This window comes from Talpa occidentalis, unplaced genomic scaffold (assembly GCF_014898055.3).
Source record: "Talpa occidentalis isolate TD23 unplaced genomic scaffold, MPIMG_talOcc4v2.1 talOcc4.9, whole genome shotgun sequence".
In the NCBI taxonomy this organism is placed as follows: domain Eukaryota; kingdom Metazoa; phylum Chordata; class Mammalia; order Eulipotyphla; family Talpidae; genus Talpa; species Talpa occidentalis.
Genome location: NW_023605305.1, coordinates 73,214,213 through 73,234,605, shown reverse-complemented (window position 1 = coordinate 73,234,605; position 20,393 = coordinate 73,214,213). Strand labels below are relative to the sequence as shown.

Here is a 20,393-nt window from a genome sequence, read left to right as displayed (position 1 = left end):
CAGAGGTGGGGCCTTCTGTGTGCTCTGGTCCACAGTAACAGGAGGAGATTGGGAGAAGGGCCTGGTGCCATTAGAGTGTGATCATGTTGAAAGGGAACTGCTAAGAAAAAGAAATCTTTCCCTGTTAAACAGTCATAGACCTGGAAATGTAAAGTAAATAACAAGTTTGCTTCCTTAATAAGCATATCTAAAGAAGGTCTGGCAGCCTGCTAGGCTGATTGATCTCCCAGGCCATCCTGGAAGATCTGTATCCTTCCCCTTTTCCTCTGTCAAGAATTTGTATGCGAACTAACCAACTTTATCAATGTAAAGTGGTTGTGTATAAAAGAAACTCTGTCTCGAGACCAGTGCTCAGACCTTATGGGACTACCCAGGTCTGAGACCTCATGCAAGAGCAATAAAGCTTTCCTGACCTCACCATTCCTAAAGTACTGGCTTGTTCTTCCTCTGCCTGGGTAAAAGGCTAGAATTTATTTCTGCAACAATGTGGCAGGGCTGTCCCAGGACTCACTTTCAGAAAGTCATCTGCACCAGCAGGCAGTAGCACTCACCTCCCCACCCTCATTTCTTAGGGTCAGATACAGACATCGAGGTTATTTCACGGTGCTCCCCTATCTCTTGTCACTGGGGTGTCACAAAAGCCTGCTACTGAGTCTTTTTCTCCTTAGGTTTGGCGGTTCTACCCACCTTACCAGTCTTTCTCTTTGACTTTTTACTGAGAACTAACAGCTCTCATTTCCTACCCCAAAGGGAAACAACAACAAAAGATTAAGAAAGAAAAGGAAAGAAGCATCAAGTACCTCTCGCCTGCCTTCTGCAGCAGGTGTTTCCGCCCTGACTTCCCTTTTGGCACCCCAGTTTCCTGTTTTCACATCCCTGCACCACGCGCCCTTCCGTTCCCCTGACTTCTTCCCAGAAGCTAGCATTGGGGGTTGAGAGGAGCTGGCCCTGGATCCTAGGCCCTATCCTCAACTCCCCTGGGCTCTGGGACCTGGTTGGGGCTGGGCATGTGTAGGGAGGAGTCTGGACTGGAGGGAGCTGCTGGTGTGGACGGTTTCAGTCGGTCCGTGCAGTTGCAACTGGGTGCAGGGAAGGGCCTGGTGACAGTTGCTTCCTCAGCAATTCTCCAAGTTGGGGAGCAGGGAAAAGTTGGCTAGTTCAGACTGCGGGTGATGGCAGAGGCGGGCCCTGGAAGGGGCGGGCCGGCGGGGGCCTCCAGCCGCAGCGGCTGCAGCAGCAGGCCCGGGGCGTGTAGGGGCCCCGCCCCTCGGCCTGCCCCGCCCTCCCAGGGGAAGGGCCACGTTGGCCGCGGGCGGTCGGGTCGGGCCCGGCTTCGCTACGGGAAGGGCGGGTGGGGCGGAAGACGCCCGTGACCGCGAGAGCGCCTGGAACGCGCCGGGGCACCGGGCTCGCTCCCCGCGCCCGGGGCGCGCCAAGTGCTGGGCTGGGAAGTTGTGAGGACCCGGTGAGTGCCCCCGGGACCCTGGCGTCCGTCAGTGCGGGGGCTTGCCCTCGTGGGTAGAGGGCTCTCCAGAAGCTTGGGTCCCGGCTTGAGAAGCAGTTTGCGAGCCCCCTGAAAGCACCGGTGCGGGTGAGCCCCAGCGGCTGGGACTTGGCCCCGGCCGCCCGGATCCTGGCCGCGCGCCTCCTCCCGAGCCGGGAAGCAGGAACTGTGTGTTCAGCTTTCGGAATTTCTGGCCTCCAGCTGTTGGAGGGAGGGCAGGCCGGGCGGGGAGGGGAGGCGGTAGTGAAACTTGTCCGCCGGACTTACGTGGAAGCGGGGCCTGGAGGAGGTGGGGTCGCAGGACAGTGGGGAGCAGGGTGGAAGGTGACCTTTCCCCTAACCCCTACCGTAGCGTGCTTTTCCCAAGTTACTGCAAGTTCTTTCTCCTTGCCGGAAGGAAGAATTGACTTAGTGTGGAGATAGGTAAATCAGCAAGAAACATTTTCCTACCTGTTGCTAACCTTTGTATGGGGTGCCGAGCTCCTGAGACCTGCAGCGTCCCGATCTTATAAACCCTGGAGTAGAGTGACTAAGTCACCGGTCGTGTGTCTCAACAGAACGGTGAGCCCAAGGTGAGACTCCACCTTAGTTAACTCTTGCCTCCCTCTGTGGCAGTTTTAACTAGTCTTTAGAACATCACTGAGATGCCATGCTTACTTTCTGTTGTTAATACTTTTCTGGCCATGTAGCCTTTTCTCTTAACAGCTCAGATCCTCCAGGGTCTGCATCCATCATCAATCACTGCCCTCTGACCCCACTGAGCGGTCCTGGATCCCTGTATCTGTCCTCTTTTCTCACAGTGGCAAAAGTGATAATAGGTGAAACTCATTTTCTGCTTGGGACATTGGGGAAATTGTCACTGTCCTCATCATCAGAGAACAGGTACCTTTAGATAATTAACTCCATGTTCAAATGAAGGAAGCAAGACATGGGTGCGTCAAATGACTGGATTACCTGAGTCGCAGTCGATGATTTTTGCTGCACGAACCTCATACTTCTCCTTCACCTTTTTCAGGATGAATAACCTGCATCCCATCCTTTCTTAAGTGTCATTCCCTAAGTGTTTGAATTATTCACTGTGTCTTCTCTCGGTTCTTCTATCCTTCTGAAATTATGGATAACAGGAGTCTAGCTGAGGCCTAATAATGAACAAGAAAGTAATTAAGTTCTCTATTATCTGTGCTGTGATCTGTACTACTGGAATTTTTAGGCAGTGCTTCTTGACATACTAAGCAAGACAAAAGAGTCTGTCAACATTCCTTCAACTCCCATACTTTTATGAAGTTAAATGACTTACCTGTTAGTGCTCGATATGGGAAGCTCACTCTGCTGCTGTTCTCTTGCTGTTTAAGAAACCGTTTTGCACAGAAAAAGGACTGGCTGGGTTATACCTTGGAATCAGAGTGTTAGAAAGTGATCTCATGAAAAAGTTTTTAGTGGAGTCTGGCCCTCAGCTTTCCAGTCTTCCTGCGAGGCTCCCAGGCATTGTGGAGCAGACGAAGTTCATCTTCTCTTTTCCCCACTATCCAAACCTAATAGAAACTGAGAGGGAATAAATGATTGCTATTGCTTTAAGCCACAAACTGTTTCCTTATCCAATAATAGAGGAATAAGTAATAAGGAAGTGGCTATGAAGAGAGGCAGACTCTCAGAATTTGGACTTGGGGCATGAGTGCAGAGGACAGGAAGAACACTTGCCCTGCTTGTCAGGGCTACCTACGTTGTTTTACTTGTTGCCTCAGGTACTTATTGCTGATCTCAAAATTCAGTGCTGTAACCATTCATATCTCAGCTATATGATTCCAGATCATGGTCTTTCATGTGGTTGTACTCAGACGTGGCTGGAACTGGGGTCATCTTGAAGGCTTCTGCCATGACTAGTGGTTGACACTGGGCATCATCTGGGACTTTAACTGGGGTTGTCAACTAGAATACCTGCAGCTTTTCAGTCCATATGGCCAGGTTCCAAGAGCAGGCTTTGCTGGATGGTATCTCCAGGTGGAAACTGTATTGCCTTTCATGAACTAGTCTTAGAGGTCACATACTGTCATATCCTCTGTAGTCATACGTCGAAAAGGGAGAATATAAAATCCACCTTGAAAGGGGGGGAGTGTCATCGTCATTTGTAAGAAGATGGTGGCGATCATCTTTGGAAAATGTAGTACATTGTACTCATTTGATTTTCTTTCATCCTGACTTAGTTAATGCAAGCATTCTATATCCAGCACTTGAACTTCCTACATCTGGCAAGAACTGTGGTAGGCTTAGAGGCCACAGAGTTCCCCCCCCCCCAAGAAGTAGTAAGGTAGGGGCCTCCCTGGTGGCACAAGGGATTAAGACACAACCTATGAAGCTGTGGGCAGCCACTGCAGCACTAGTTTGATCCCCGGCCAGGGAGCCACCCACATGGCGCAGCAGACCTCTCCTGGCTCACCTGCTGCTCCCCTCAGCAGTGTATTTCAGGCAGTCTGCCTGTTCTGTTCCCCACTCTGTCTCTGGTGAATCCTTTCACCCCCCCACACCTCTGGCCTGTACCCCAGTTCTTGTATGCATAAATAAATAAATCTTTAAAAAAAAAATGGTAAGGTGAGAGCCAAATGAGGCAGCCATAGATTCTGTTACAGTTGTAGGGGAAGGACAGGAAGGTTTGGAGAGAGTGTGATGGAAAGACCTAGCTCTGCCTTCTGGCATATTACAGAAGGACTTGCCTGAACCTGGCCCCTCAGCAAGTCGTAGTCGGAGTGCTTGTAAGTAGGGGGCTCTGGGTAACGTTTCAGGGTGAGGGGACAGCCAGAGCAAAGATCGCAGATTCTTCTATACTTATTGGGGAAATAAGGAGCCTGCTGAGGCTGGAGTATGGGGGCCCATGGGGCTAGTGGCTGGTGGTGAGGTTGTAAAATGATGTTTGAGTCAGTTAGTTGAGAATGTGCAGTGTGTCATAATAATAAGTTTGAGTTTTATTCTCTGGGCAGCCTCTGGTTTTTAAGACGGCTTGATGCTGTGACCAGGTGTGTACTTTAAGAAGGATCCTCTGTTTCCATTGGGAAAGTTGTTTAGGGGGAAGCAAGATTAGTGATATGTAGACCAGCTGAGAAGCTGCATCAAGTGTTCAAGCTTAAAGCAGTATTCCTAAGTAAGGAAAGAGTTCAGGTTAAAGGGTTTGAGGATGTGGCAATGAATAATGACTGTTCCATTTTCATAATTCTGAAATTCTTGGGGCTGGATGTATTTCAGAATTTGGGGGATTTTAAAAAGATGGTCTGCTGCATTTACAATGTAGTATAGCAACACACTGCAATCCAACATGTTTATTTCTGTAGCAGAATGTATAAGTCACACTAAGTGGGATAAATAAAGACTATAAATAGCTTCACATTAGATCAGATCAGGTTTCTTGAAATGAGATCAGATCAGGTTTTACTGCCAAGTGAGTATTGAAAAAAAAACAAACTTTTTTCCTGTGCTTTTAAGATTTGGGAGTTACAGTTAAGGGGTTGTAAGTATGTGGCATCCAAATGGAAGCCAGTTTTTAGGTCACAGGCAAATCTTTGCCTAGCATAGCAGCTAACATAGTGCTGGTCCCTATCCTCAGGTAGATTCTACAGGTGTTGCACAGGAGGTTGTGCTGTGCCATTGGTTTTGAAGGGAAGTGGACCTTATGTGGTCCAAAGGCATGAGGGAAGGTGTCCTGACAAGAGACGTGCATCAAAGCTTACCAGATAAAGACAGGGAAAAACAGAAGAGGCAGACATGCACATTCAAAAACCCTGAGGCCAGCTCGGGTGTTTATGGCCCTGAAAAGTAGCTGGGAGAGTAAAGCAAAGAGAGCCAGTGAAAGAGGGGAGCAATAAGTAACTGGCTAGCATTTATGTTGTCACGTGCCAGGTACTGTTCTAAACCTGACATGCATTATCTCACCCAGTTCTCACAACAGTCTAGTGAGATATTCTATTATGGTTTCCATCTTAGAGGTGAGAAAGTTTTGTATCAGAAAGGTGAAAAAATGTAGGGTACTGGCAAGCACTGCCAAGGGCTGTTTGGCAAACCCTCCTGATGGTAGGACTCTGAGAAGCGCCTATGGGAGGAGTGCATGGGCTCTGCTAGAAGGCTGGCTTTCTGGACTGCTAATCTCATTTCAGCCAGCAGGTAGTGTGCTGTGTGTGTGTACACACCACTAACTTGCAGGTGGAGCAGAGCTTCCTGCCTTGGAGAATATGTGAAGCAGTAGGAGATAGCACTGGGACTCTGGTTGAGTCAGTGTGGAGAAATGGGGTCCAGGAGTAGGGGTGTCATGTTCTTTCATGGTAAGAGGTACACACTGTTTGTGAATTTTGAGAGTTCTGGCTGGAGAACTAAAGTCTGGGGGTAAAGTAGCGGCCTGGTGGGTCTAGGGCAACTGTTTCCTGTGGGCCAGCCTACCACTTTCCCATTAACACCTGCGTGACTTAGGATGAGGGTGGTGGTGTTCTGGGTCTTTGGTAGTGGTTGTGGCCACCTAATTCTGATGTCTGGAGAAGAGTGACCACTTTCACAAGTCATCTAAAGGTATAGGATGTGTTTCCTTGTGGTTTTGTCACCAGTCTAAGAGCTTGGTGGTCTGAAGTGACTCTTTGGTAAGTTAGAGGCAGTCCTCAGATCAATTCTGTGGGAATGCAGTCTCTTCTCCTTCCGCATTTCTCTACCTAAAGCCTTTTCCCAGCCAGTCAGGAGACAGGAAGTTGAGGAATAGGGATTCCTGTCCAGAAGATTGGAGAAAAAGTTCCCAACATTGATCACAGTCTGAGGGAGAGTGAGGAAGAACCTGGAATCTATATGTCCCGCTCACATCTAGGAAATCTGATGTATGTGAGTGCTGGTAAAATGGGAATTTAATGACACATTAAAACAGAAATAGACTTGGTTTCTGAGAAGTGTGCTGCTATGGAGTTATGGAGGTGGATGGTTTCTGGGAGGAAACCAAGTGGTGGTGGCGCTGACAGGGGCTTGGGTTATCTCCCCAAGAAGAGACAGATTCCGGGGCCCTGCAGAGGCAATGCTTTGGTACTGGATGTGCCCAGGAGCACAGAGAAGACATCTGGGATGCATGGTCTTGGTTAGGATCAGAACTGAGTTGTAGGCAGAGGGTAACAGAAAGAGCAACTGGCACAAGAGGATTTATCCATGACACTTTGGGGGAGACCAGTGGCATGGTCTGGATGGCAGCTGTCAAGGAATTAGAGGGTGTGGTACATTTTCTTTCAAGTAATAATATCTCACAGAATGAGGGGGTTGAACTCAGGACAAATGGATTGTCCCAGTTGCCCTTACTGATGTGCTCAAATGATGGATGAAACTAGTCAGAGCTGTGAGACATTTACCATATTTGATTTTTAAAGAAGCTTTATTTGAAAATAATTTCAATTTTATAAAAAAGTTGTAAGAAAAAAACAAAAAGAATGAAGAGGGAAAAAAAACCTCATATTCCCTTTACTCAGGTTTGCCTGTTAACATTTTGCTCCATTTGTGTACTCTCTCTCCATACATATGTGATATTTTTGTTCTGAGCCATCTGTGAAGCTGCATCTTGGCTGTCCTTCTACCCCTGAGTCCTTTTACATAACCACAGTATGGCTATCTGTCAACATGACATTTATTTTTAAAAAAAAAAAATTTATTTATGTATACAAGAACTGGGGTACAGGCCAGAGGTGTCGAGGGGTGAAAGGATTCACCAGAGACAGAGTGGGGAACAGAACAGGTAGATCTACTGAATACACTGCTGCGGGAAGCAGCGGGCGAGTCAGGAGAGGTCTGCTGTGCCATGTGGATATCTCTCTGGCTGGGGATCGAACTCATGCTGCAGTGGCTGTGGATTGCTTCATAGGTTGCAGGTTAACCCCTTGCGCCATCAGGGAGGCCCCAACATGACATTTAATGTACTGTCCATCTTCCAGTTTTGTCATTTGACTCAATATCATCATTTTATTTTTTTAATGATACTAATATATTTTACATCATCAGTCTTTTTTTTTTTTTTAACAATGTTTGCTTTCTTTTCTCAGGTGTAGTCCCCATAGAATTTCCACCACCGACTCAATTAAGAAGATGTGGTATATATACTCAGTGATGTCATTTTAAAAACAAAGTTTTATTGAGAAATAACTGATATACAGTAAACTACATATACTTGAAATACATGGTTTGATAAATTTGGACATATGTATACGCTCGTGAAATTTATCACCACAATCAAGACAATGAGCATATCCTCTTCCATCCAAGTTTCCTAATGCCTCTTTGTAGTACCTCCCCCATTGCCCACATCTCCCCCATTCCCAGATTCCAGCAGGTCTGCTTCCTGCCACTATAGATGACTTTGTATTTTCTGGAGATTTGTATAAATGAAATCATAGTGTCTGAGCACTTTTTTTGGTCTTTCACATTTTGCGTATTTTGAGATTTATCCATGTTTTCTTTCTTTTTTTTTTTTTAAGATTTATTTATTCATGCATATAAGAACTGGGGTACAGGCCAGAGGCACAGGAAGGTGAGAGGATTTACCAGAGACAGAGCAGGGAACAGAACAGGCAGACTGATGAAATACACTGCTGAGGGGAGCAGAGGGAGAGACAGGAGAGGTCTGCCACGTCTCATATGGGATTCTCACCTGCCGGCCGGGATCAAACCCACACTGCAGAGAATGCAGACAGCTTCACAGCACTGAGCTCAACTGCCTGCACCACCAGGGGAGGCCCCACCCATGTTTTCTTCTATCACTTGTACAGTTTGTGTGTGTGTGTGTTTAGATGTCCTATTGACCTGGAGTTATTTTTATGTAACAGTTCTAAGTTTGTTTTTCCAAATAGCTGAATAGGTGTTAGAATACTATTAATAAGACCTTTTTTTTTGGGGGGGAGGAGTGCTCTAGTAAGTCTAAATACCACTTTTATTATGTGTTTATGTGTAATTGGGTCTTTTTCTTCAGTTTATATTTTCTTCTACTGGATGATCTGTTGTATACATTCCAGCACCACAGAATTTTTATTATGTAGGCTTTGCAGTTTCAGTGTTTTAATATCTGGTAGGAATATTCCCTTTTCATAAATCATTTTCATAACTTTCTTAGATGATATTATCTCATATTTTTTCATGTGAACTTTCCTGTCAGTTTTTCTAGTTCCATGCAGAACTGTTTTTATTGAAATTTTGGATCATACTGAAATGTCCTGATGAAATATGAGAGGTATTTAAACCCTTTTGTCTTCCAAGAATTAGAGTTTTGTTGAGGTCAGTTTTGAATATTTCTTGATAAGCTTATTCCTTAATAATTTATCATTTTTATTGCTGTTATAAATAGGGATTTCTCATTCATTATTTCTGCTAATGAATTATTTCATGGATATGAGAACTGTTGATTTTTGCATGTTAATTTTTATATCCAGCTATCTTGCACAATTCTTGGGTTGTTTTTATCATTGATTCTCTTCTCACAGCAAAAAAGTTTTGCTTTTTCTCCACTTCTGCTTTAATTAGTTTTCTGTAGTCCAGTTACACTGACTGATCTTTTCAACAAAGATTGTGTGTGGGTGGCTTGTCATTGCTCCTGATCTTGGGAATGCCTCTGGTGCTGGCTATAGCCTCCAGATGTGATATCAAAGTTTTTCAATCAGTAATTGTTGGGCAGTTGGATTTCAAAAATGGGATGCAAATGGTCTCAGCCCCAGTCCTAAAATCTGAGTGGAACATAGAAAATGAAATCTGTCAGGGAAGAGGAGTTGTAGTTCTTTGCTTTCTCTCTTCTAGCAACACCACTTTCCTCTTGTTTTCAAACACGTACTGCTTTTTGAAGGCTCATGAACTCATTTTGGAGGAAGGGCATGTTGTGCTAATCTTATCTCTTGTGCAGATTGGCTCTGGATCTGGGGACTATTTTCTGAGAGCTCTGGAGTCAACCTCCTGTCCTCCCCTGTCTGGCACTGTTTCACCTGTTCTTACTGGCCCCTCCTGTCTTCCCACTCCGGTGCAGGGCACACATGGCTTTGTGATGATGATCGGTTTTCTGTCTTCTCTCTCTAGGTACATGGCTGCTTTCTAATCCCACAGTCTAGAGGAAGCCTCCCTAGAACTGTGGGGCAGTCTCAGTCCCACCCTTGCTGCCTCCCCAGTGGGGGCCAGGATGCTGAAGAAGCAGTCTGCAGGGCTTGTGCTGTGGGGCGCCATCCTCTTTGTGGCCTGGAACGCACTGCTGCTACTCTTCTTCTGGACGCGCCCAGCACCAAGCAGGCTGCCCTCAGACAGCGCTCTGGATGATGACCCGGCTGGCCTCACCCGCGAGGTGATCCGCCTGGCCCAGGACGCCGAGGTGGAGTTGGAGCGGCAGCGGGGGCTCTTGCAGCAGATCAGGGACCACCATGTGCGGTGGAACCAGCGATGGAGGGTGCCCTCTGTGGCTCCACCTGTCCCTGTGACCTCGCCACCAGCCGTGATCCCCATCCTTGTCATCGCCTGTGACCGCAGCACTGTCCGACGCTGCCTGGACAAACTGCTGCATTACCGGCCCTCGGCAGAGCGCTTCCCCATCATTGTCAGCCAGGACTGTGGGCACGAGGAGACTGCGCAGGTCATAGCCTCTTATGGCAGCGCCATAACACACATCCGGCAGCCGGACCTGAGCACCATCCCAGTGCCACCTGACCACCGCAAGTTCCAGGGCTACTATAAGATCGCAAGGCACTACCGCTGGGCGCTGGGCCAGGTCTTCCACAACTTCAAGTTCCCCGCAGCTGTGGTGGTGGAGGACGACCTGGAGGTGGCGCCAGACTTTTTTGAGTACTTCCAGGCCACCTACCCACTGCTTAGGGCTGATCCCTCCCTGTGGTGTGTGTCTGCCTGGAATGACAACGGCAAGGAGCAGATGGTGGACTCGAGCAAGCCTGAGCTGCTCTACCGCACGGACTTCTTCCCAGGCCTGGGGTGGCTGCTGTTGGCAGAGCTCTGGGCAGAGCTAGAGCCCAAATGGCCCAAGGCCTTCTGGGATGACTGGATGCGCAGACCCGAGCAGCGACAAGGCCGGGCCTGTGTGAGGCCTGAGATCTCTAGAACGATGACCTTTGGCCGCAGGGGTGTAAGCCATGGGCAGTTCTTTGACCAGCACCTCAAGTTCATCAAGCTGAACCAGCACTTCGTATCCTTCACCCAGCTGGACCTATCATACCTGCGCCGGGAGGCCTATGACCGCGATTTTCTGGCCCGCGTCTATGGTGCCCCCCTGCTGCAGGTGGAGAAAGTGAGGACCAGTGAGCGGCAGGAGCTGGGGGAGGTGCGGGTGCAGTACACCGGCAGGGACAGCTTCAAGGCCTTCGCCAAGGCACTAGGAGTCATGGACGACCTCAAGTCTGGGGTCCCCAGAGCTGGCTACCGGGGCATCGTCAGCTTCCTGTTCCGGGGCCGCCGGGTCCATTTGGCCCCGCCGCAGACCTGGGTGGGCTATGACCCTAGCTGGAATTAGCGGCACCCGCCTGTCTCTCCCAGACTCCTTATTGCTAAACCATGGGCTGAGGAAACGCAGGCCCTGGGCTGCATCATCCTCTGTCACTCCCTTGGGTCCATTTATTTCCTTTCTTTTTTATTTGACTGGCATTCCAGTGCACATGTGATAAGGTGAGGGTGATTCTCCTGTTCTCAAGGGGCTCAAATCTTTCTGGGGGTTATTAAGCAGAAAATCACTGTGTGGTAGAGAAACACTTGGGCTTGTGTAGGCCACACCTTCCACATTCCAGGTTTTCTCTGCAAAGAGGGTGGCTCACCTGACAAGACCACTTTTCCCTGTCCTGGCTCTTCCAGCTAGGGTGTGAGACCTCCTCCTACACCTGCCCCTTCCCTACTTTCTTCCAAATGGAGGGGGGCAGGCTTATGTGAGATAGGGACATATTTGTGGCCAAAATGAGACTAATCAAAATAATTTTGTCATCGGGCTGGGTGGAGCTGCTAGGTGTCAGGGTTTACTGCCTCCTGCCCGTGTCTCTCTTCCCTTCTCTCCCTATCCCTGACCTCCTTTCATCTCTTCTTTTCCTGCAGCCTAGCAATTCGTGATTCTAAGATGAAAAGTTGAAGGAGAAAAGCAAGATCTCTCCTCAGTTCATCCCCAGCGGTGGGGCAAAAGGTGGTGGGGGGAAAGCCTTGGTGTGCTGGGGCACACCTCCCTCATCCTGCCTCAGAGAGACTCTCCCGGATCCGTCCCTGTTGCTCTCAGAGGGTTCCTTGCTGACTTGGTGGAAGAGAAATTAGCTCCTTGTGACCTGTTTCACCTGGGGCCTGATGCAGGTGCTCCTCCCTAGAGCTCTCTCGGTAAGAGATAGAGCAGCCAGGCCCGCTGCCCAGGCTCCCCCCGACCCCTCTCCTCCAAGCAGTCCCATCTGCACGCACTGGGATGCAGATGGTGGGTTGGAGATCATTGTGTGTGTTTTGCTTTTTGCCTGACCTCAATTCAAGGAAGAAAATTGAAGCTACAGAATTATTTTCAAAAATAAAGTGAAGGCAAAATTGTCTGAAAAACATTGTGTGTATGTTTGTATGTGTCCTGGAAAAGGAAGGGATGTGGAAAAGAAGGTTTAGGATGGAGGAAGAAAGGAAAAAGGAGAGAGCAAGGACTAAAGGAAAGGGCATTTCGGGCCAAAGGAAGTGGATCAGCTAAAGGAAGAAGAGCAGATAACCTAAGGAGGAGAGTTGGACCGGGAAGGCACACAGGATAGCTGAGGAGGGCCTTTGTGAAAGGCCAGGCTTGCTGGTGGAGAGGGCCCAGGGCTGTGGCTCCCACTATTTGCTATGGGCAAGCCTGACAGTTCTTGAGGGAAAACTAGGGAGCCTCTCTCACAGAGGGCTTCATGTGTGGAGCGCCCCCTGGTGGCTCAGGTAGCATTTTCTAGGCATCATTGACCTGTTCCTGCTCTCCAGGATGTGGAGCTGAAACCAAGATAAGCTCTGGTAGTGGCAGAGTCCTGACCATGAGCTTCAGTGAAAATGCCTTTTACACCATCACCCCAAAAACACAACTGGCAAATGTTTCTTACAACTATACCCATGGCACGTGCAATGCATTCTGAGAGTTTCAATTCTGCTTTTTATGCTGCCAGTGAACCACCTATGTCATTTCATTAGTGGAATTAAAAAAACTCAGGCTAAGCAATTTTGTCGACATACCATTCTGAAGTTTCACACCAGATGGGTGAGCTTGGAGAAGAGGGGGTCACCTGGTCACTGAGGGAAGAGCTCCTTCTTCCCTTCTGGCTTCAATGTTGAGTGATATGGAAGTCAGCGGCAGATGTTTATTGAGCTAGTCGCCTTTCCATGTGCTCCTCGATAGATTATTTTAATCCTGTTTTGGTGTATGGAGGTGGTAGTTATACATGATTTTTCCAGCAGAATCCCGCCTGATACTTGTTCCTTGCCTGCCAGACTCCATGTACATAGCATTTACTTCAACAATCGCTTACCAAGTGCATTGTTTTGCGTGTTCCCTAATTCATATTAACTCATTTATTCCTCAAAGCAATCTGAGATGGTAGCTTTGTTTTACCTACCACCCCAAAGGAAATAGGCACATTGAGTTTCCCTTGCTCAGGTCCCACTAGGCGAAGGAGCCTCACTGGTTGGGGTGGAGCTGGGCTTTGATCGCAACTCAAGCTATTTTCCCTTCCAGCTCAATTCCTCCAGGCTGCCTCCCTTGTACTGATCTCTGTTCAGGCCCTACAGTGGTAGGTGGGGTTGAACTGCCAGGCCAAACAGCAGGTGCTCTGCGGGGGGTGCACTGGGTATGGGCAGCCGTCCTAGATAGGTTGCAGAGGGTGATGAGGCAGGGCTACATGTGTACTATAGTCATCCAAGGACAGTGCCCAGTAGTGCACGGGTTCTGTGGGCTCTTCACCTGCATACACAATTTCAAGACCACTTAGGCTGAGGGAACAATAATGGGATTTATTTAACAAACAGGGGAAACATTACTAAATCACAGTGGCAGGCTATCTCGCCCTAGATGGTGTCCACAGAAGTCCCAAACAAAAGGCTGCTCATCCAAGATGGTGCTGTCCAACCAACGAGGGCTTGGAGCCTGTGGCAGCTGGAGGTGCTCACAGGCAGGGCTGCTAAGATGACCCCGCAGCAACCTGCAGCAACAGTCTGAAGGTCAGGATGAACAGCCCTGGACACTGGACCAAACACCAACAGAGGCAACAGCACCAGAAGGTGATGATGGATGATACAATCAACAGCCCTTTATGAGATGCTGGCCCACACCAACATCACACAGTGAGACACTAGGCCTGGGGCCTTCGGTGCTTTTCCAGGAGATGGCAGTGAAAAGACCAGTGGCAATTCAGCGTCCCAGTCACTGCAAAACTTCTAGCTTCTCTCTCTTCGGAGGCTGGCTACCAAGGCATGCTTCTACTTCTTGAAAGACCGGGTACCAAGTAGCAGGAGTTCTGGAGTCAGCGTCCAGGTATCTTGCAGTGTGTGTGGATCCCAAGCTGGCTCCTGTGCTGCCTTATATTCTCTTCTAGGGTCCCCTACCCGACTTGATACCTCCTGATTAGACCATTTAACCTGGCTGGCACCCAAGCGGGGGGCTGTCATAAGCATCAACTTTTGGCAAGGGTGGGTAAACCCACTACATTTTTCTAACTGTTCCTTTTGCTTATGCAGCAGTTGGGAAAAAATACCAGCCTTGCCCTGCAGTCCACACTGCAGTGCCTCGGGTATAGTGAGGCTGCCCTAGAAGATACAGCCTGGTTCCTCCGTTGTCTCCTGAAGTGAGGAGCACTTTCAGGAAACTCCTGGTGTCCAATTTCTCTTCCTTTTGATGTGGCCTCCCCAGAGAGACCACATTCTCTATATCAAGACATCCTCAGGTGTGGTTCATAGGGGCATGACAGCTACCCCCTAGGAACCATGGTGCTCATGTGGATAACAAAGGAACAGAAATACCAAATAGAAAAGCACCCTGTCACTACACAGCACAGCATCCTCTAACCTTGAATTCAGAGATTTAAAGATAATTTCCGAGTTTACCTAGCTGATGCCAGCTCCAGGTCAGGTGAGCCTCACTGAAATGCCTATGACTCTCAGGTTGCAAATCCTACAGATGGAGGAGGGTCTGTGTGCTTGGCAAGTGAGTCTCAGCTGCCCACAGGATCCTTGGCAGGAACCAGGTGTGCCTAACAGTGGTTTGGGCCTACCCAACACTCTCCGGCCTTGACCTTGGTGCTTCTGCCTCTACCCGTGACCCACAGCCCTTCCTACCCCACTTCCTGCCATTCTCATCTCCTGGTTTCTGAGAACCTCAGTTTCCACCTTCCTTTTCCTAGTCTTTCCTCCATGGATCTCCAGGCCATCTGCCTCCTTGTTAATCTGGGTCATTTTGGTGGTGATCTCATTTGTGGGGTGAGTTGCCCTCAGTGTAAACATGTATGCTAGGTGGAGTCTGTGGCCATCTCCCCCACTTCCCTCCCCACCTGCCAGTCTTCAGCTGACCCCTTTAACTCCTGCCCTGTTTGCTGAGCACAGAGCAAGAGCTGAAGGGCCAGTAGGGCCATAGAGTGCTAGATACAAAGTATTAAACACTTTCATTTTAAAGGCTTCATAGTACAAAAGTAATACATGTTCAATCTAGAAAAGCAGAAAGTAGATAATATAATAAAAACATTCACTCTGTCGCATTCACCCTCCACTCTGTTTATACCTATCAGGCTTCTTTCTCATATATATATATAAATAAATAGATAAAGCATTCATTAATAAAGCTCATAAAATTATATACATAGTTTTATATGAGTGAAACATTTATATTTGCCCTATCTATTTTTTTATAACCTACTTTTTTCATTTGGCAGGAAATCATTCCATGGCAAATATTCATCTTCAGTGTAGTTTTAATTGATTACCCACTCTCTCTTTTAAAATGGAAAAAAAATTAGATTAACCAGCTGGACTCAGTTTAGATGACGTCAATTTTGTTGGCAACATCCAAGTATCATATAGTCAGGTGTCAGTGGAACAATTACCTCTTCTCTCCATCAGGTTTGGTCAGAGTGTGGACTTTGGCCCTGTCAATGCCATAGATTGTCCTCACAGCCTGTTCCATCCAGTGCTTGTTGCCTTGACATCAGCAATGAATGTGAGTTGACTCAGGGGTCAGGGAGAACTTGATGATGGCAGAGTGCTCACGTTTGTCTCCTGGGGTCACTCTTCTGAGGATATCTGGGTTGCCTTCGGAGCCACAGGAGCCACAGTGTCTTGGGTGGTTGGAAGGTGGACGCCTTTCAGCATGGCTTTCTTGGCCTTCAATGCTTTTGGTGTGGCTTGGGCTTTTGAAGGAACAGGGGCTTCCTATGCTCTCAGCACTATTTTCCTGAAAAGAGTCCTACTCTCTTTCTTGGGGGATTTCAGACTTCCTGACAATCCTGTAAAGGTCAGTGACTTGCCTCCAGAAAGGCCCTTAAACCTCCATCTGTTCTCCCACCCACTCTTAGCATAACCTGGGTGAGCCACAGGGAGTTTACACTTGATGGAGAGGTCAGAGTATTTACTGGTCAGGGGACAGGTATCACCTTAAGGCACATAGACCAGACCTTGTCCCTGAGGTCCTATTGTGTGATGTACCTGAGTGGGATCTGAGTCTTGGTACCCCTCCCTGAGTCTAATTCTGGACCTGCAATTTATTCTTCCAGAGACTCTTCCTGTGAGGCAGGGACAATAGCAGCTCCTTTGTGAAAATGGGTATTTGTGAAAGCAAAAGCCCAATCCTAGAGAACTCTTAGTTTCCTTGCTTTCTTTCTCTGGGTGTTTACCTTTAATCCCACACCACTCTCCTCTCCCCATGTATCTGGAGGGAGCAGAGTTGTGCAGGTATAGATACAGAGAGAAAGGGGCCTGGGCAGTCCTGAGGCCCTTACTAAAATGAAAAGACAGTGTGCTGGATCAGATTCAGCTGCCTACAGCAGAAAACCCAACTTACTAGTTTCCAATGACATTAGGGCCCCAGACACCTCCATCTCTGCCTCATCCTGCTCCGCACGAGGCTTCATTCGTAAATGTCACTCTTGGCTGCAGGAGCTTCAACCACACGTTCACATCTTAGGCAGGAAAAATGGGGAAAGAAGGGCAAGAGGCAGAAGCAGCTTCCAGCACTCCTTTCTTGGAAGCTGAGAAACGGAATCTGATTACAACTGCCTGGTCAGAACTGAATCATGCAGACACACCCACCGAAAGAGAGGCTGGGATAGTAAGTAACTGCTCAGTTACCATTCCTTTTACTAAAGAAGAAGCTGGTGGTTGTACGGCAAACCAGAGACCCAGGCCATATGCCCGGCCTGGAGGACTGCCCTTGTTTACAGCAACAGGATTTGGAGTGGGCAGGCTGATGGGGAGGTTTTAAGGAGTGCATTAGGATTGCATTAGGGGCAGAAATTTAAGACTACCTAGTAGATTATGTGAGAAGCATACCCCGCTGCACTCAAGGGGGACAGGCTTTCTCAAGGTCACACATGACAGCTAAAGTTCATAAGGGTCACATGGCCCCAGGATACTGATGGACAAGGGAGCACATTATTTTTTCTTCTTGAATATTTTCAGGGTTATAGACCCGATGTCCAGCCTGGACCCTCTGCCCACTGGTTTCATTCTTTACAGGGTAGCTTCCAGGAAATGACATGGGGCCAGCACCTTCTGATTGAGTTCCCTTAGCATTATTATTGCAATTGTTCTTTCTAAGAGAAGGAGAAGGGATTGGCATGCCTAAGCCACACACCTATATTAAAAGCAGAGCACATTTATCTGGGCGGGTATCAGTCTGGCAGCTGTAACCCAGAGAAAGTGATTGTGACTTAAACAAGATGGTTCATTTCTCATCCACGTGGGTGGTGGGTGGTTTGGAGCTGTTGTTGCAGATTCACACTCACCAGGGACTCTGTCTCCCATTTGATGGTCTTGTATTTCACCACCTTCAACATACAGCTCCCAGTTCACTGGCCGAACACCAGGGAGGAGGGAAAAAGAAGGCGAGAACAAACCAGAATAAGATGTACTAATAAAATTAGTACATCTCACCTTCTCTTCCTACCCACTTACTGGAACTTAGCTGTTTTCCTAGATGCAGGGGAGACTGGGAAATGGACACCACTCAGGTGTTTCAGCAAAAGCTTCTCATTACATGCAAGAAGAGCGAGTCTTCTCTAGGTATTTACTATAGGGAAAATCCTGTCAAAGCCTTTACTCAGAAGCTTTCTGAAGCTTCTATTTAGGAAACAAAGAAGTTCCTTGGGCCCCAAACCAGGTAGGCAAGTGGTGATCAAACCACACTAGGACCCTCAATGCCTTCCCCAAGGAGCAGGACATCGTGGGATCAGCTGCCTGGGTCTCACCTGAGGTCTTGCAGGGGGAGTGACGTCAGGTCATGACAGAGGAGGCAGCTTCTGCCTCATTTGCTGGAAAGCTCATGCTGGAGCCTTGAGCTGCATGGGGTTGCCACATAAGACGTCTCACCACTCCATGATTGCCTTGCTGGAGAGACCACAGCCAAGTGAGCGAGCTGCCTTCATACCTGCCTAGGGAAACTCTCTGGACCACTGCTGCCCTTGCTGCCCCTATCAACTGAAGCTGCATGGGACATCCCAGCCACAACTGCCAAGTTGAGCCCTTCAGCTTGCTTTTGGCTACCTACAAAGTCTCCAAATTTTTCTTCTCTGAAGTTGGCTGCTGGAAGCCTCTCCATGTCCTTCAGAAGCCCACAAAAGCTTTTAAAAGATCGGCAATGCGGGGGCAGAAATGGCTGACTGTAGAATTCCTGGAGATCTGAAAACTCTGAAATCCTGAATGCTAAATTCTGGGGGCTACTTCTGCAGATCCAGCAGCCAAAAGCAAATGATTGTTCTAAGCTGCTAAGCTTTGGGCTAATTTCTTAGTAACTTGTACTCTTAGGCCCTATGTTCTGTCATTGCAATATTAGAAGATTATATGTAACCAGAAGGTAATGTTCCAACAAATATTTTGAGAAACATACTTCAAACATTTAAGGGATTAAGGATATTGTTATCCAGAAGACTTGTTCGATTATTTAATTAAAATGGTCCTTGAATTAACGGATCTGAATATCCTTTTTCCCAAAACTTTTTTCAAGTTTATATTGACAATATTTCCAAGTTTTTATGAAAATTTTCAAATCCATAGAGAAGTTGAAAGACTAATACCAAGAAGAATGATACGCCTCCCACTGAGATAATAGAACAATTAATATTATGCCATATGATAAGGATTTTCTGTACCATTTGACAGAAAGTTTCAGAATATCTTATTTTCAATTAACCCTTTTTAAACGATCATATAGGTAATGCAGGTTCATTATATAGCTCTTGTACAATGTAAAAAAATAAAAGTAAATTTCATCTGTAACTCACTGTTTTGATTCTTCACTTGTGGAGCCAGTGTCCCATCTGAATTTCGTCTTCACTGGGCAAGGATGCCCTCTACTGACAAGTGGGAGAATTGCCAAGTAGTGGGATTTTCATTTGCATAGACTGTGGATTTTGGTTTATTTCAAACTTCAGATTCCTTACTTATAGATAAATCAAAAAAATTGAGTTTCTGATACCCTATATAGAATGCTACATTTCCGTACCTGGGAATTTTTTTAAATTTTATTTTTATATTCCCCATACAATTGCGACCCCCTTATTTTGACCCCAAAACCTCCTTCACCTCCCCGCCCTAGTGTCTCTGGTTCATAGTTGTTTGTTGATTTTTGTTTGTTTGTTTGTTGTTTTTCTTTCTTATAGTTATTCTTTTTCCTGGTCCCTTATTTAGGTTTTCTAGATTCCTGTTATGAGTAAGACGATCCAGTATTTTTCTTTTTCTTTCTGGCTTATTTCACTGAGCATGATCCCTTCCAGCTCCAGCCATGTTGCTGCAAATTGCATGTGTTTATCTTTTTTGATTGCTGAGTAATATTCCATGGTGTATATGTACCACATCTTCTTGATCCAGTCATCTATTTTTGGGCATTTGGGTTGTTTCCAAAGCTTAGCTATTGTAAATAGCGCTGCTATAAACATAGGGGTGCAGGTGCTCTTTGGAATTAATGTTTCTGTGTCCTTTGGGTAAATACCTACGAGTGGAATTGCTGCATCATATGGAAACTCTATCTGGGAATTTTATCCTTGTCTTAGGTAAAGCGTCACCTGCAACTGCTAGTTTGATTTACTTAAGCTTGTGATATATTGCTCCCTTGAACTGGATCCCCAATCAAGGTTGGCTCCAATCCTCACCCTAGCATTATCCACCCCAGGTAGATGGCACATACTGTGGTTCCAACTCTTCTCTCTCCCAACTGAACTAATAACCGTCTGTTTTCAGAGATTGTTTTTCTTCCTTCAGTCTATCTTTCATCTCTTTTCCTCCAATCACATCTTGTCTTGTTTGCACTTCCCACCTGCTAAAGCCTCTGGTGTAAATTCACTTCACTTTTGTTCTTTTTTACAGCTCATCACAACGTGGTACATTCAATATTCCCATTTATACACGGCTTTGATAAGATTTATAAAAACAAGTTCCACTTTGTTTCTCTTTCTATCCCTCCCCACCCCCCATTCTCTCTATCCCAGAAAGTCATGCTCTCCCTGCAAGTGTAACTGTGGCAGAAGCCAAAGATTGTTACAGGTGGCCCTCCCTGGAGGGGGGTGCTGGTGAGGCTAGATAGGCCCAGGGGAAATGTGAACAATGTATCCATGGGGTGGAGACTCTAATAAGAAATATAAGGGACTTCAGAAGCAGCCCCCAGAATTTAGCATTCAGGATTTAAGAGTTTTAGATCTTCAGGAATTCTACAGTCAGCCATTTCTGCCCCCGCATTGCCGATCTTCTAAAA

General features: G+C 47.1%; 1 protein-coding gene across 10 annotated transcripts in view; it reads left to right on the top strand.

Moving 5' to 3' along the window:
* The window catches only part of MGAT1 (alpha-1,3-mannosyl-glycoprotein 2-beta-N-acetylglucosaminyltransferase), a 46,059-nt gene that overhangs the window by 6,124 nt on the left and 19,542 nt on the right, over positions 1-20,393 (top strand). For 2 of the 10 annotated variants that reach the window (XM_037498392.2, XM_037498393.2), the window contains exon 3: positions 9,560-13,492. In XM_037498392.2, coding sequence (XP_037354289.1) covers positions 9,660-10,991 — 1,332 coding nt within the window. In that variant the 5' untranslated portion in view covers positions 9,560-9,659 and the 3' untranslated portion in view covers positions 10,992-13,492. The other 8 variants (XR_008550407.1, XR_008550408.1, XR_008550405.1 and 5 more) reach the window with 8 other exon arrangements.